Source organism: Lissotriton helveticus, chromosome 7, assembly GCF_964261635.1.
Source record: "Lissotriton helveticus chromosome 7, aLisHel1.1, whole genome shotgun sequence".
Classification (NCBI taxonomy): Eukaryota; Metazoa; Chordata; class Amphibia; order Caudata; family Salamandridae; genus Lissotriton; species Lissotriton helveticus.
The window spans coordinates 1,517,134,688-1,517,149,394 of NC_136068.1; the positions used below are offsets into that span (position 1 = coordinate 1,517,134,688).

General features: G+C 43.5%; 1 protein-coding gene across 4 annotated transcripts in view; it reads left to right on the top strand.

The window, feature by feature from the left end:
- LOC144770441 (axin-related protein-like) overlaps positions 1-11,440 on the top strand; it is a 31,073-nt gene extending 19,633 nt beyond the window's left edge. For all 4 annotated transcript variants that reach the window (XM_078654961.1, XM_078654960.1, XM_078654963.1 and 1 more), the window contains exons 4-12: positions 958-1,080; positions 1,906-2,002; positions 2,882-3,022; positions 3,769-4,055; positions 4,930-5,124; positions 5,329-5,502; positions 6,336-6,425; positions 6,975-7,139; positions 7,412-11,440. In XM_078654961.1, the coding sequence (XP_078511087.1) occupies positions 958-1,080; positions 1,906-2,002; positions 2,882-3,022; positions 3,769-4,055; positions 4,930-5,124; positions 5,329-5,502; positions 6,336-6,425; positions 6,975-7,139; positions 7,412-7,538 (1,399 nt within the window). In that variant the 3' untranslated portion in view covers positions 7,539-11,440. The remainder of the gene's footprint in view (positions 1-957; positions 1,081-1,905; positions 2,003-2,881; positions 3,023-3,768; positions 4,056-4,929; positions 5,125-5,328; positions 5,503-6,335; positions 6,426-6,974; positions 7,140-7,411) is intronic.
- The last annotated feature ends 3,267 nt before the right edge of the window (positions 11,441-14,707 follow it).

Genomic DNA, 14,707 nt, shown 5'->3' on the forward strand with positions numbered 1-14,707 from the left:
AAGGCTCACTCAGGAAACGAGAGGCAGTTCCTGCCACGCCTGTGTCTAAACCATCAAACCGTGTGACTCTTTGAAATCAGCTTGTGGCAGATGTGAGCAATGATATCGGAAGTGATGTCATCTGCACATTAGACCACTGACCTGTTGGTAAAGCTCCAAATTATTTGGAGACCAGGTTCAGTGTGTCAGACTACAGCATTTTATAAATCTAATTCCAGAATTACATAGGAGGAATAAAAGGTATAATACCCCTGCAGGTAAAATCGGAACCAGCAGGAATATGCCACTGCTCGTGCGTCCAAAATGTAATAGCACTTGTAAATAATTTGCTTGCCTGGCATATTTACTTATACAAGTTGCCAATTGTGATCTATGAGCGGGACTATGTTCTAACTCACACAGAAAATCTGTAAACACTCTTCACAATAACAAAGCAACTTGCATTCTGATGGTGAATACCCCACAATGTCATTTGGTCTTGATTAGTTCAACTCTTCTCGGCGTGCTTTAGTTAGTCTTAGAAGGACAGGCGCTTGATAGCTGTTGCATCTCCGATTACCCAGTAGTATCTCTGAGCACGCCTGAGAATCTGTGGCTGGGTCTCATGAGGGTTCCGGTCCCAGGACCATGTGTTGGTTTACATCTCGTGTTATACACTATTCCGTCATCTCGGAACTACTACTGGTTTTTGTAAAACTTGAAAATCTTTAGGAGTGGACATGGGAGTGCAGGCTCAACCTGCTGTTTGTCGACATGGGCTGTATTATTTTAATCTGTTTGTTTTTCTTTTTTTTCCCGGGGTTATTATGTGTGCAACTAGAGTAAAACTAACTGGGTATTCCTTCTGGTAATCGGGAAGAATGCTCAAGTTCACTGTTGCTCAAACTTTTTTTTTTTTTTTAAAACAGTACAGTCAGGTTCGCATTGTAAGGTCTCCCCATCTTGTATTCCTTGCAGATGTTTCGCTCGGAGAACAGAACCCCCTTTTCAGTATTATGCACCAGCTGCCAGCATCAACGACAGCGAGATCTCAAGCGATGCCTTAACGGAAGACAGCATGTCCTTAACGGATGGGAGTGTGTAAGTACAGATCCCTAAAAGGAGGAGCGAGACCCATCACCTTCAAGTTCACCTCTACCAATTGTCATGTCCGAGTTGGTCCCTGCACTGCATAGCCTAACTACTCCACTTAATAATCACCTGCGACCTTCTACTTTCACACCTAACAAGAAGATCCTACATTGCACATGATAGTAGGATATCCTCTCTGACCTCCCTTCCTGCTAGTACCTTTACTCTCTGTCCTAGACACTGATAAAGAAGGCCTTCTCAATTTAGGGCCTGCAAAGAAAAGTAACATATGCACCCTTTCAAGCATACACTCGGGTAACATGTACATCCTCCTTGGCACCCTTTGCAAGGGTAGCATCAGCATTTCTACCTGCCCAAGATGAAAACCCTTTGAGCTGAATGGTATTTCCGGCCTTTATAAATATCCTATTTTAACACTGGTCGCATCTCCCACAACCACATCACGCACCCAATGGTCAAGGAGGCCTGTGATCTTGATGGAGGCATAGTCTTTATTGCTAAAATATATATTAGTATCGCGTGTATTCCTTCAGCCTGCTCTTTTTGTACATTGACATCTCTTAAGTCCCCCGCCCCATCATCCTCATTACCCCAAGTCTTATAAAAGGTGACCAATGCCCATGGACATCTCTACGCCTGTCCTGCCCTCTGAATCTATTACTGCATTGTATGATGTCATCACGTCTTTCTCTCTTGGGTAGATGGGTACATATAATGGGTTCTGACTCTCCGTGTGTCTTCTGGTCTTTGACAATTTCTGGTGGGAAATACCATGCATGAAAGAGTATTAATACAGATCTTGCTTTCTTGCAGGGATGGAGTGCCGCCGTACCGTAGCAAAAAGCAGCAACAGCGAGAAATTCACAGAAGCATTAGTTCCAATGGGCAGACTTCTCTCCCATTTGTGCCTGTAAGTTCAGTGGTGGGGATTATTAGCTAAACGTTAACATCCAAACTCGCATGGGTGGGAATCCTAGTTTCTCGGAAGCTAGCTGAACTGGTGTAGAGTTAGTCAGATCCCATCTGAAGCAAAGCCAAATCTTAGTCCTTGTATTGATTTACAATGTTTACTTTTGTGCTGTTGAGTCATGGAGTTGCTGTTCAATAGTGTTGATTGCTGCGGTGATTTAACGAGGGAGCCCTTATTGCAGGATGTTCACTACACGTCCGTGAGACGACCTTGGCTCGCAAGGGTCCACTTTGGACACCCGGGGCTTGATGTATAGTCTTCACCTCCAACGTCAGGCTTGTACCTCTTGTACCTCACTGACTGTGGGGGTTGTGGTGAACTGAACTTGGGTACGAGATCTGTAATTGTAAATTTCCCTACTGGGGATGTAGGTGGCGAATTATACATTTTGAACCCACACCTACTCTGTTGCATAGTGCATCACTTAACACACTTCTTATGTTTTACCGGACCCAACCATATATGTGTTCCTTTTTTTTGTTGTTGAATCATGAAGAGGTGTGCAAGCATAGGCGCTGGAAGTAGGGATGGGAAGGGTGCTAAAATAACCATCCTTGAGTTTAGAAGGTGAATGAGCAATAATAATGCCTTTAAATTTTGTTTTCATCTTGTCGCAATCCCTATGTCTTTAGTGATGTTACACTGGTGGTAGCACCCCGTCTCTGAAAACTGTTAGCAGCACTAATGTGTGCAAGCCAACTTGTGAACTCTGGGCAGTGATAATACACTCTGTTGTGCTTTCCATTGTGTGGTCATAGATTACTTTCTTCCAAGGACACCCTGACGTGACCTATATTTTTTCCCCCTAACTTTCCTCAGAGAACCAAGCGTCCCACTGCAGAAATGTTGCCGGCCAACCCAGAGGAGTTTGCCGCCAAGCTGACAGCAGCGTTGGAGCGGGTGAAGAAGCAGAGAGAGGCTGAGGAGAGGCTGGAGGAGAGATTGCAAAGGTTGAAAGAGGTGAGTGGGACTGCGTCACCAAGATGGGGAAAGGAAAGTGAGAGGGGGAGATCTGTGGCCAGTTTATAGAAGTCGAAAAGAGAGGAAGCCGCCAAGGAGGGTGGACTGGAGGGATCAGGAAGCATGGAGTACCTTATGGGGACAGTGGACTGCAAAGGATTGAGGCTGGGGCAGTTGTAGGGAAAAATTCAAAGGTAAAAGGATTTAAAGCAACAAAATAAATAAAAAGAGGGGTCGGTAGGGGGGAAAGGAGAAGAATTACCCTAAGAGACACCAAAAGAGAAAAGAGGATTGTGCTGAAACACTACTTGAACAGTAGTGTAAATACGAAAGAGAGGGGGGGGTACTCGTAGGAACAACCGGCAGGTAGATGGGACACTGGATCTGTGGTGAAAGAGACGAGTGAGAGAAGGGCGAGGTTAAGAGTATTTTGAGAGAGCCACCAATAACAAGAAAGCTCGACAGACTGGAAGCCCTGGCATGCAGCGCTGGCAGCAGCACCGGTTGACATGTCGCAGCCTGTTGAGACCGAGGAGGCTGCTGGGATCGCAATGCGTAGGGAGGGCCGTCACTGCGCGCGCCGGTAATGGAAGCGCGAGCGCCGAGAGAGCAGTGTGGTCACGTGGGAAGGGGAGACGGTTAGCGAGGATAAGTGTGATGGCGTATATACACTGATAATGATTGGTGGATAAGCCGAAGCCCCTTTACGTGATGCAGTTACTAACCAGCTTTTGTCGAATCAATAGGAGGAAGAAAAAGATGAATATGAGGTGCCAGTCGCCAAGCCGGAAGTGCTGCCTCCCGCCTCCTGCGAGGATGACCCACAGTCCATTCTCGACGACCACCTGTCGCGGGTGCTCAAGACGCCGGCCACCCTGTCCCCGCGCTCCCAGTCTCCCCTCAACCAGAGGAAGGTCAAAGGGCAAGGGGTTCACCTCCGGTTGCCTGGCTCATCAGCCTGCCATTTTCGAACAAAGGCGCCTCAGGGTTCAGAAACTGGAACCTCCACCTTGGATAGCCGGATCTCTGGCGGGTAAGTGTAAGAAGTGCTCAAATGAGTCCCCAGGGAATTTTTTGAGCGACATGACTTACTCTAATATCGGTATTATGATGCACCCCACTTCTACTTTGTTATTGGTTATTACAGCGAGGCAGCATAATAAAATACATGTTTTAATATTTTGCAATGAAACTCCTGTATTGTCCTATAAAGTGCATGAAAAAGTAAGCACGACATACACATTTGAAGCTTGTCGGGATCGAGGACATGGGTTAAATACGTTTATTTTATTCCACATACTGATAATGCACGTTTGTACATTCACATTTTTATCACATAGAAAACTGCTTTATGTCTGGGTTTTGTTGTTGTATTCCAGCCACGTCAGACCTTACCCACCCTCTTCTATGTGGTTAGTAATTATTAGACAACAAATATGGAAGCTGTAAAGTCTACGCAGTGCAGGATGTCTTTTGTTTAGCCGTATACTTCAGAATGTTAAATGTGTGCTTCTGAAATGCCAATGCGACATGTAGATCGCAGTTCTGCGTTCTGGCAAGGCCAATTCATTATTTAAATCTTCATGTGGCTCCTAAAATAGAGTACCCACGAGCAGGAGTAAAGTGAGCCCGCTGTTAATACCGCTTAAAAGCTACAACAAGCAGTGCCTAAACACTGCTACTTCATCATGAAAGATGCCCAAACATACTACGTTTCAAAGTGGAATGTCTTTGTGGAATGTCTGAGTGGAGGAGTTTGGTATAGCATAGGCCCTAGGGTGAGATTTCAGCGCCTAGTGACAGTTTAGTTTGCCCTATGGAGCCACCTAAGAACTCTATGTAGTTCCGAAATGAAGCTGTACTTGCCAGAAGCATGGCCACTTAAATGCGCTTTGCCATTTTTTCAGCTCGCTGGGTGGTAAAGGAAGCCGGAAGACGGAGACCTGCGCCCTCCCGCAGAGGACGGAAGAGCCTGTGACATCGACGGGGCTGACGACGCCTCTGTCCGCGGAGCAGGACATGGGGCGCAATCACAGTGTCTGGCAGTGGGTGCTGGAGAGTGCCAAGATTGTGAAGAAACACCAGCGGGACACAACAGCAAGGTGAGCAGAGCATGGAGTCTGAATAGATGCTCTCAAGCATTTTCACCCCTACTCTAAAACCCTCTCGGGAGGCTCGAATGACATTCATTTAGCATGAAAATGTGCCAACGGCGAATGGTATAATGTTCCTGAGAAGTTTATGGTTTCTTTTGTGCAGTTCATAATGATCGACGAGCTTTATCTTTTTTTGTTTTCCCTTTCCAGCCACTGCCCAGATGCAAAGAAAGCATCTCACCGCTCTGCGTCCCAGCCAGCTCACCTCTTCCTGCAGGATACCTCCATGCCTCCCCTCAACGCACCCAACACCCTTGACCAGCTAGAAGAGGCCCGGCGTCGACTAGTGGAAGAGAAGAAGGCACCCAAGATGCAGAAACCCAGGTACATACCTCTTGTTAACGTGAACCTGAGGGCCTATTAAGTCTCGAGCTAAGGGCGGGGAAGACGCTGATTGTAATAATATTTACATTATAGTGTTCAGAAATATATACCAGATGTAAATATCTTCTGCCGTTGAGGTGTGGCTCACATCCCCCATTTAAAGATACCACAAGGGGGCAACTTACTGAAGATTGCCTAGGTGATGCAACAGTGTGGTTTTTGAGGCACTGTTAAGAAAACAAAAACATGAGCAGAGAGCAAGGGTGGTGCAAGAGTCCAATGTTGATGCCAAGGTGGTACAAGTAAAGAGACGGTGATGTTATGTGGGTTTGGCAGCCCAGCGGAAGACGTTAGACCTTGTTTAGCAAAGGAGCTTTTAAATTTAGCCCATTGGCTTTAAATCCGCGTACTTTTTTTGCATTTCTAATAGTTATAACTTTAGACTGAGGGCGGTCTTCATAGGTAAACCTGCTGTACTACTCTGTTAGTATTTGCTGTTGTGCCGCTGAAGTTTACATAGCTTTTTGTATGCAGAATCCTTGTTTAGACATGAGGGGCCAAACTACGTTCTGTGCCCCTACAGGGAGCATCCCTTTGATTCCACTCTTAGTGCAAAAGTATGGATGTGAGGTCTCTTTGGCTGTTACAGATAACATATTGATTGCATGGTGCGCAGGGACAATTTAGAAGACCGGCTGTACCAGACCGGAGGGGGGGGGGGGAGTGGGTGTCGGGGTGGGAAGGAGGGGGGGGTGATTAGAGGTATCATAACTTTAAATGGTGGAATTCCTTCTATACACTTGCATAAATTAATCTCTCTACAACCATTTCAGGTGTGTGCAGCCCACTTTAACAAGAGAGCGGCCAAAGGTCCCGGAGAGCCTTCCATCATCTGGCATTTCTACAGCCAAGATTTCCGAAGAGTAAGTATACCTTGATGAGTCCACATCATTGTATGAAAGCCACTTCCAAAGTAACCACCTTAACGGGAGCAGAGGGCAACCATGCACAAGTGCGTAAGGAAATATATGGGCAAGCCTTCTGAAGCAACTAACTGAACACATAACCAACAGCCCCATGACAGGTTCTTGTCAGCCCCTGTACAATATGAAACAGAAACCTATACAGTGTCAGGAGGTCACTTAAATTCCAGTGTATAGGTCTCTGTCAAACACAAAGTGTGCCTAGATTCTGAAAGTGCAATAGCACCCTAGAAATGTGCTAGACAAATGCCCAAAGCATAACATTCTGTATATGGTTAGCCTTGTGAACTTGTTGTTATTCATTGTTGGATCTCTTTTCTAACGCTTATTCACATCTGACCTATAATATTTTAAGGTAACTCTTAGGCACCATCTCCCTTATTTTACACTTACCTAGGCAGAGAACAACGGGTGCGGATACCCAGAATAAGAAACTGTCCAATTTTGTTGGCCTCCATTTTAACCAACTGCTTCTTTTATCTATTGCAGGCACAAAATGGCAAAGAAGGTTAACACAGAAAGCCATCTTCAGGGAGGGCTTGCTATCGTTTACTACTTCTGCGGAGAGAGAATACCTTATATGATCAGGACAAAGGAACCAACCCTCACTCTCCGGGAGTTCAAGGATCTACTCAGCAAAAAAGGCATCTACAAGTGAGTAGGACAACCGGAGAAGAGAACTCGGTGCATAATATTGCTTAATCAAAATGATTGGGATGGCTTATGAGGTACCTTTATTAGTGGGTGACTGAACGAAGCTGGATTAAAATGGAATGGATTTTCACAAAGTCCTATCCTATTGGGGGGGCCTTTTTAAACATACTCTGCTTCAGTTGCACCTATTCCACCCTTGCCTGTTTTCTTTGTCTAGTGTGCACGACTAGGAAAGACTGTTTCAGTAATTGATGTTATTTTTTTCTGAGCAGATATTACTTCAAGAAAGAAAGCCAAGAGTTCGAGTGCAACGCTGTTTTCCAGGAGATTTCAGAGGAAGATGCCGTGCTGCCCCTCTTTGAGGAGAAAATAATTTGCAAAGTGGAGAGAGTAGGCTGATGGCCAGGATGGATTGGCGAAATGAAGACAGTCTGTGCCCCTGGAAGGGGATGTCTTAGCTGCTATTTCCAACTCCGTTGGTAACTGTAAGAATGGAAACGCATGTGGACTTCCAGTGCCCTTGGACAGAGGGCATTTTGCTGCCAAGTGAAGAACATTTCTCAAAGGCGACGTGGTTGTCTTGCCAAGCACTTGTGGTATTTGCAGCAAAAAAATCTTTCTTCTCAGGGTTGGAAGCGCCCATGTGTAGGACAGGCCGAGCTGTCGGGTGTGCATGGTGGCTAACCTGTTTAAAGGAACCAGAAAGTGGGACTCCAATTGAGATCAAGAACTGGAAACCGTTCCAGGATGGTCTGTAGAGGGATGCTTATTCATCTTGCTCTTCATTCGTTGTTATCGAACAGCAAATGCTGTGTTGATCTCCACTATTTATGGGTGCTGTATAAGGACTAGATGGTGTTGTATAAGAACTAGATTGTGCTTTATAAGAACAAGATGGTATTTTTTGGAAGGAGTAACTTTCAAAGAAGAGAGAACAAAGCGTAAGGGCTTGAAAGTTGGTTTGGAGTAGATAACATTTGTTGACTGCCCAACAGTTTTTTCTTCTTAAAACTTGTCAGGCTTTTTTTTGTTTTTTATTTCCCCAGTGGTATGTCACAGCTACCAATCGACATACCCACATCCATTCATTTTACATGGGCATTCAAGTTGAACGTGTCTTTTTCCACTATTGACTGTAAGTGTCTTAGCTTAGTAATGGCCAGACCATATCCCCAAAATTACAAGCCATTTGCATCAGAACTTCAGCTTCGAAAGGCTAAGGGGAATAATTTTCCTAAGAATTCACACATTTGTACACATTTACACACCTAAAATGGCACACTGGTAGTGGTCTAGTAGTTTACATCCCTAGTTACTGCATAAAAGACGAAAATAATCATATTCAGTTTATGCTACTCAGTTTATGGACTTTGATTCAGTCACTTAATGCCAACAGCATCTGGTTATTTATAGCCCCAAGCTTATCTATTTTCTTAAACCAATGCGTGTCCTGAATGTACCGCAAAGCCACATTCCAGATGGCATTCACACTGGTAGTTTTGCCGTGCCTACCCACCTACAGTATCATGGTTTCTTCATTGCCAGACAGAGGAGCAAACCCGCTGCACCCAATAATATGGGATCTGTGGGTTTTGCCATTTGGAACCTCAATCACTTTTTTTACTCGGGGGCATCATCTCAAAACGCATGCAGTGCACATGGTACCAAAATGCTGCTATCTAGTTCTCCTGCTGGGAACACTTCAATCCTGGTAGAAATCACAATGCCTGTTACAATACCATGGACATATGGCTGGCTCCCCAATTGAAGTATGGGCAGTAGTTACTTAACCGAACTCTTTATTAAGGTTACAGTACCGGAAACCCAAAAGTAGTTCTTTAATTCCATGGCAGAAATTCACTTTCTAACTAGACCCTAGTTAAAGACAACACCATAGCTTAATATTGAGGTGGGCTGGAAAGGAGAGGGCACAGAGTTCACTTTCTGAAATGTATTATCATTGGCAACACAATCCTTTTGTCTTTCTTCTGCTACTGGTTATTGGTCTCCCATAACAATGGTAAAAATGAAGTTTCTGTCCTTGTGCAGAAAGTGTTTTGAGGATGTATTACTGTGGCCTCAGTTATTTCTTTCCCCTAAAAATGATCTATAACAATAGTAAATTTGAGAAGACCATTAAATCAGCACTTAACTTCCTCTTCTCAACATCGCCATGCAAGATTTCTATGCAGTACCACCCTCCCCCCCCGCCCCCTCACCCCCTCCTAGATGTTTCTTCCCCGTCTTGATTTTGAAATACATGTAGCACCGCAAAGGCCTGTTGGATGATCACATTGTGAAAAGAAAGAACACAGCACCAAACTCCAAATCATGACATAAGGCAGCCATATGATCGCACTCTGTGAAATGCCTTAAATGTGATGATGAAGACGAGGTTGCTACACCAACGCAGTATGATGGAATAACGAGATGCATTGATCACACTAAATTTCCAGAGTGGTATGGAGGACAGTGCCTCTGAGAAGCCCATAGGGCTAAAGCAAGGTTACTCACAACAGCCTTAAAGCATAACTAATGACTAGCTGAAAAGTCTTGGAGAAGGCCAGTTCCTTTTTAGATATTTCTATTACATTGCTGAGATGTGGGAAGATATTAAGATGAGCAGTACAGGCAGGTAACCTGTAGACCCATGCCACCCCTTTATCTGTTACATCATGATGTATGGGGTGCTTACAGGGTGTATTCCACTGTGATGTTATTATTCTATTTCTATGGATCTTCAAAGAAAGCAAGTCCTCTTTGACAAGATGGCACAGGTGTTAGGAAAGAGTGGATCTCCCCTAGCCTTGCAGGTTGTTTCCCATAATATTGATCATGTCATGAAACACAGATTCTGACTTCTATTGAGGCCTGCTCTTGTGTAAACCAGTCTGCATTTATTTTATGATTGTCGTTTGATCCACCTTACTGGACTGAAGTCCACGCGTAGCGATTTTCAGTTGCCTTTAGACTGGTAGCCCCAATCATTTGGTAAGAGCAGTGCTGGCCATCTTGTAGTTGCAAGATCAGTGTTTTCATTTTATCATTTATGGACGTCAAGTTTTACTATGGCTATTAATTGGTGGATGTAGTATTGATGATGATGAAGCATATTACAAAAGAAGCACTGCTTCCTCCAGAAGTGCTGTAATGAGATCCTCTAAATGAGACCTGGTCAATCGCATATACCAAAGGAGAGGTGCTCGGGTGTACACATAATTCAAAGTGTGCTGTTACTCATACTGTAGAGATATACGCCTATATTATCACGGTACTGGTCATTCAAGTAGAAATCCTGACTCGGCCAAACCTCGCTATGTAGATCCCTCTGTATTAACCCTATGTCTGACACCAGGAAACGAGGGGTACCCTTTTGTTACCTTTTTGTGTGTCTGTAGCCAACTGCACTTGGCCATGCAATACATTGGTTCTCCAAATCTGCCATATTGCTGTCATCCATATGATTCAGTCCCAAGAACGAAAAACGTTATAGTACATCAGTGGTTTGCACATATTTTTTATTCTGTTCAGTACTTCCATATACTGACTGTACCCCTTTTATAATTTCCGCACTACCCCTAACATGAAAGGGCTGTGATTAAATATACAAGATGCTGTTAAGGGAGGCAATTGCGGGAATCAAAATGTGTAGGGCTGACGTGTTAAAGCTGTTTGTTCTAGTGTTTTGCTGTATTCATAAGAGTCCAGTAGGAGACTGAAGTGCCTTCTCTTATGATTATTTATAACTGAATGTCCTGTTAAAGAACGCTACAAGCTAAAATATCTACGAAGCAAAAAAACATTCACTCTACTGAATATGCGAAAATGCTTTAAAAGCTGTTCTTTTCTCAGGATTCATTGCAAATGGTCCAGCATGGGACACATCACCAGTTCTGAATCCATACAGCAGCATACATGTTTTGGAGCACACGGTGTGTGTGCAAAATTTCAGTGTCCGGAATTTCTAAACGATTCAACATGCAAAGTCCCAAAGCAGGAAATCTCTTCATGTGCATTCCTGTCAGACATGTGCCAGAAAAAAAGTGAATTCAACTGTTCGATTTGTTTTATTGTCTGTTTTACTATGTTCACCTTTGGTCAAAAATAGGACTATTCCTAATTCAAATACAGGATTCTCTTTCCCAACATTCATTTACATTTTATAATAATATGGCTTTTTAATATAAGAGATCTCATTTTATATATTTCAGAGCGCTAATTATGTTGTATAAAAATTAAGAAAACATTTGTTTATTCTTATTGTAAATCGCCATAGAAATAAAATTTATATTTTTGTATTACATTGCCTTTACCTTTACTTCTTTCATTTACCCCCTTGTGCTAACTTTCCCTTCTGGTATTTAAGCCCCATTTGTAAAAAGACCTGCTGATCAAACTGAAGATTCTGGCGTGAAGCAGAAGAGAGTGGAAAGGGAACTGTTGGACAAATAACTCCCCTCTTACGTGCAGTAAATGATTGTATGGCAGTCTTGTTGAATGGCACGCCCATTTACCTGAACTTGCAGCACAATGTTTTTCTGCTGGGAAGCAGTAGTAAACATACAGTAGTGACTGTAAGCCAACAGATTGAGCTGATAAATTGTGGTGGAATAGACTGCATGGGTGCTACAATATCCCTAATGCCACCATTCTAGACCGCACATTGCCCTCAAAGCACTCATATCAAGATGAAAGAAACGCAACAATGTAAATGCTTACTCTTCAATGCAAGATCCATCAGTAAAAAGTGCTTCACCATTTTTGCTATACTCTCTAAACCACACCACACCCATCTTCAGTAGCCGAAACTTAGCTTAACAAAGAGACTACTCTCACATACCACAAAGCCATCAGACCTGAATTTCGCATCATCAACAAAGTATTGATATAAAAATCCCTTAAAATTACTCATTGAAAACCTCACCATGGGCGACTGAATCCTTTCTAATAAAATGTCATCTCTCTCCAACTATCACTTGTTCCTTCCTCTTAATATATAGACCACCACCCAGCAATGCAAACTTTAAATATGTCTTACTAGATACTGTGGCCCAGCTGAACTAATTCTTGGAGACCTCCACATGTTGTTTAGCAAGAAAAATCTTACTACAGCCATAGTTATCGCGACCACCTTGATGCATCCAACCTCTAATTAATTGTTTTTGGCCAAACTAACACTTCTCTCATTCTCTGGATGTCCTATTTGGCCTGTGGGGCAGAACCCAGTGGCAGGCAACCCCACAGTAAGCTGGCGTGACCACCACATCATCACCTTCAGAATCAACACTCATCGCAAACACTTCCATGACACCAAAAACTGCCAGTAACAAACTTTTATGCAGACAATGGAAAAGAATAGACTTTATAAGCTCAACTTCCATCTTGAAAAAAACTCAGTAAATCTAAAATCTCAAGACATGCACTTATTCTCAAACCAAGCTCCACTACATTGAACAACATAATATAAAGGCCACATCGTGCTTTAACCACAAAAAGAAAACTAGGGTTAATTGCATTATCCAAAGAATGGAAACACAACTCCGAATACTACAATGCACCTGAAGAAAATCGAGGCATAGAAAGACAATATCACAACACTATAACCGCCTACAGAAGAGCCACTAGAACCTCAAAGCTAACCTTACTCTACACGCATAACTGAAGCAGACAGCCCTTCTAAGGAACCATGCAAGATTTTACCACACTTCCACAACCTTGAGTGCCGAAACAAAGAAACGTCACAATCTCAAGAATTATGTGACCAAATGTCCATGGAGTTGTGCTAAAAAAAAATCACAGCAGGAAAATTATCTTTGAAGAGTTGCGCTTTGCCAACTATTTGGTGCCACGTGCTTCTTCGTGTGACTTCAGGTGTAATTACTCCCCAGGAGCCAGTTGTCTGTGTGGTCACCATCTTCAGATTCTTTCTGCCATTAGGTCTGGAAGCAAAGTTGAGATCTCAAACGCTGTTGAAGCATGATTTGTCAAGAGAAAAGACAGGAAAGAACCAAGTAGGCAGGGAAGAAAAAACAAACTAATAACATATCGAAGGACATAAAAAGCCCAAAGAAAGTAACCTTTAAGTTTTTTTTTTTCTCACCGTGAGGACCTCACCTACATTTATCGGATAATGCTCAACTGAAGAATCTGAAGCATTGAAGATTGAGTAGATCTTCTTGCCACTGCATGTTTGCCCAGCAGGACATACAGTAACTTTTGTCTGCCGAAGAATCACCTCTCTGGAGAAACGCAGAGTTCCTGCTCAAGCACTTGAAGACCAGGGAGAAAAGGAGGTGGGCTTACTATGCCATCACACAGTCACAGCATAAACTCTCCTGCTATAAGAGCTGACACTGCATAGTGACTATTAGAACCTTAAGAAAACTGAAATGACACGGAGAAGTTGCCAACACCAAAGAGGTCATAATTGACGCCAAAAAGGAGGAGGCATTGAATAGTATGTCGCATGAAGGAGAGCAGAAGAAGCATCACAGAGGGGGCAACATCACAAAGGAGAAGCATAACCAAGTCGAGACCCTCTGACTAAGTCTTCAAAGACTCCCTAGACGGCAAAATAATTGGTGATTAAAGGGAAGCCGAAGTACAAGAAGCCCATGGGTCGACTGTAGGTGGTAAAGTTTCAGAGCGGACCTCCACTCTAAAAAGAGACTGAGAGTGTGGGAGGGAGAAGAAGGGCAAGGAAAAGGAGGCATCAATACTGATAAAAGTGCAGTTGTTGCTCAACACAAAACTGAAGGTGCTCAGTGTGGAAAAAAGTGCCATCTTCAGGCTGAAATGGAAGTGCTGATAAGAAGAAAGAAGTTTGACAATTCCATCATGGGATTCCAAATCCCTTTAAGGACCGATACGTGCAAGAGCATATAGTATGTGTGCCTGGGGGTTCACAGTGCAGGCATAGAGCCATGCTATGTAGTACAAGAATGGTTTGTCTTATGTATGCCCGCAATGTATACACCATATGAGATTTAGGGTTCTGCATTGCATGCACAATAAAAGCACACGTTTGCAAGAAGTACAATACATGTAGAGTGAAGTGTGTGCATGTTGAGTTTGTGTGCTGGCAATGTGTGTGTTTGCAAAAAACACACCATGGAGCAATACAGAAAGGATACAGTATTGAGTAGTGAGCACAGAGTGATTGTGTGCGTTGGTATGATTATGTGCTCTTGTGGTGCCAGAATACATGGAGGTGACAATAGTGGCCAGTTGGTAGACAATAGGTGTGCTGTGTATGCACAGTGAGTGCAAGTGTGCCTGCAATTGTACATTTTTTTTTGTTGCATATTTATTATAGCGCAAACTCGACCCGAAGGTATTGGAGCGCTTTGCATGAGCACCGTATTTACATTACACATTCAGGCACGGGGAGATGAAGTGATTTGCCCAGAATCACAGGATGTGGACGCGACCTTGAGGCTTGGTGAAGACATCAATAGAGGCGAGATCCCCAAGACAGATTTGTGTTTTGCTGTATTCCTATGAGCTGGGTGGGACACCCTGGAGGAAGGGAGAGAGAGAATGCCTGTACAATTAGAAATAATAATCTA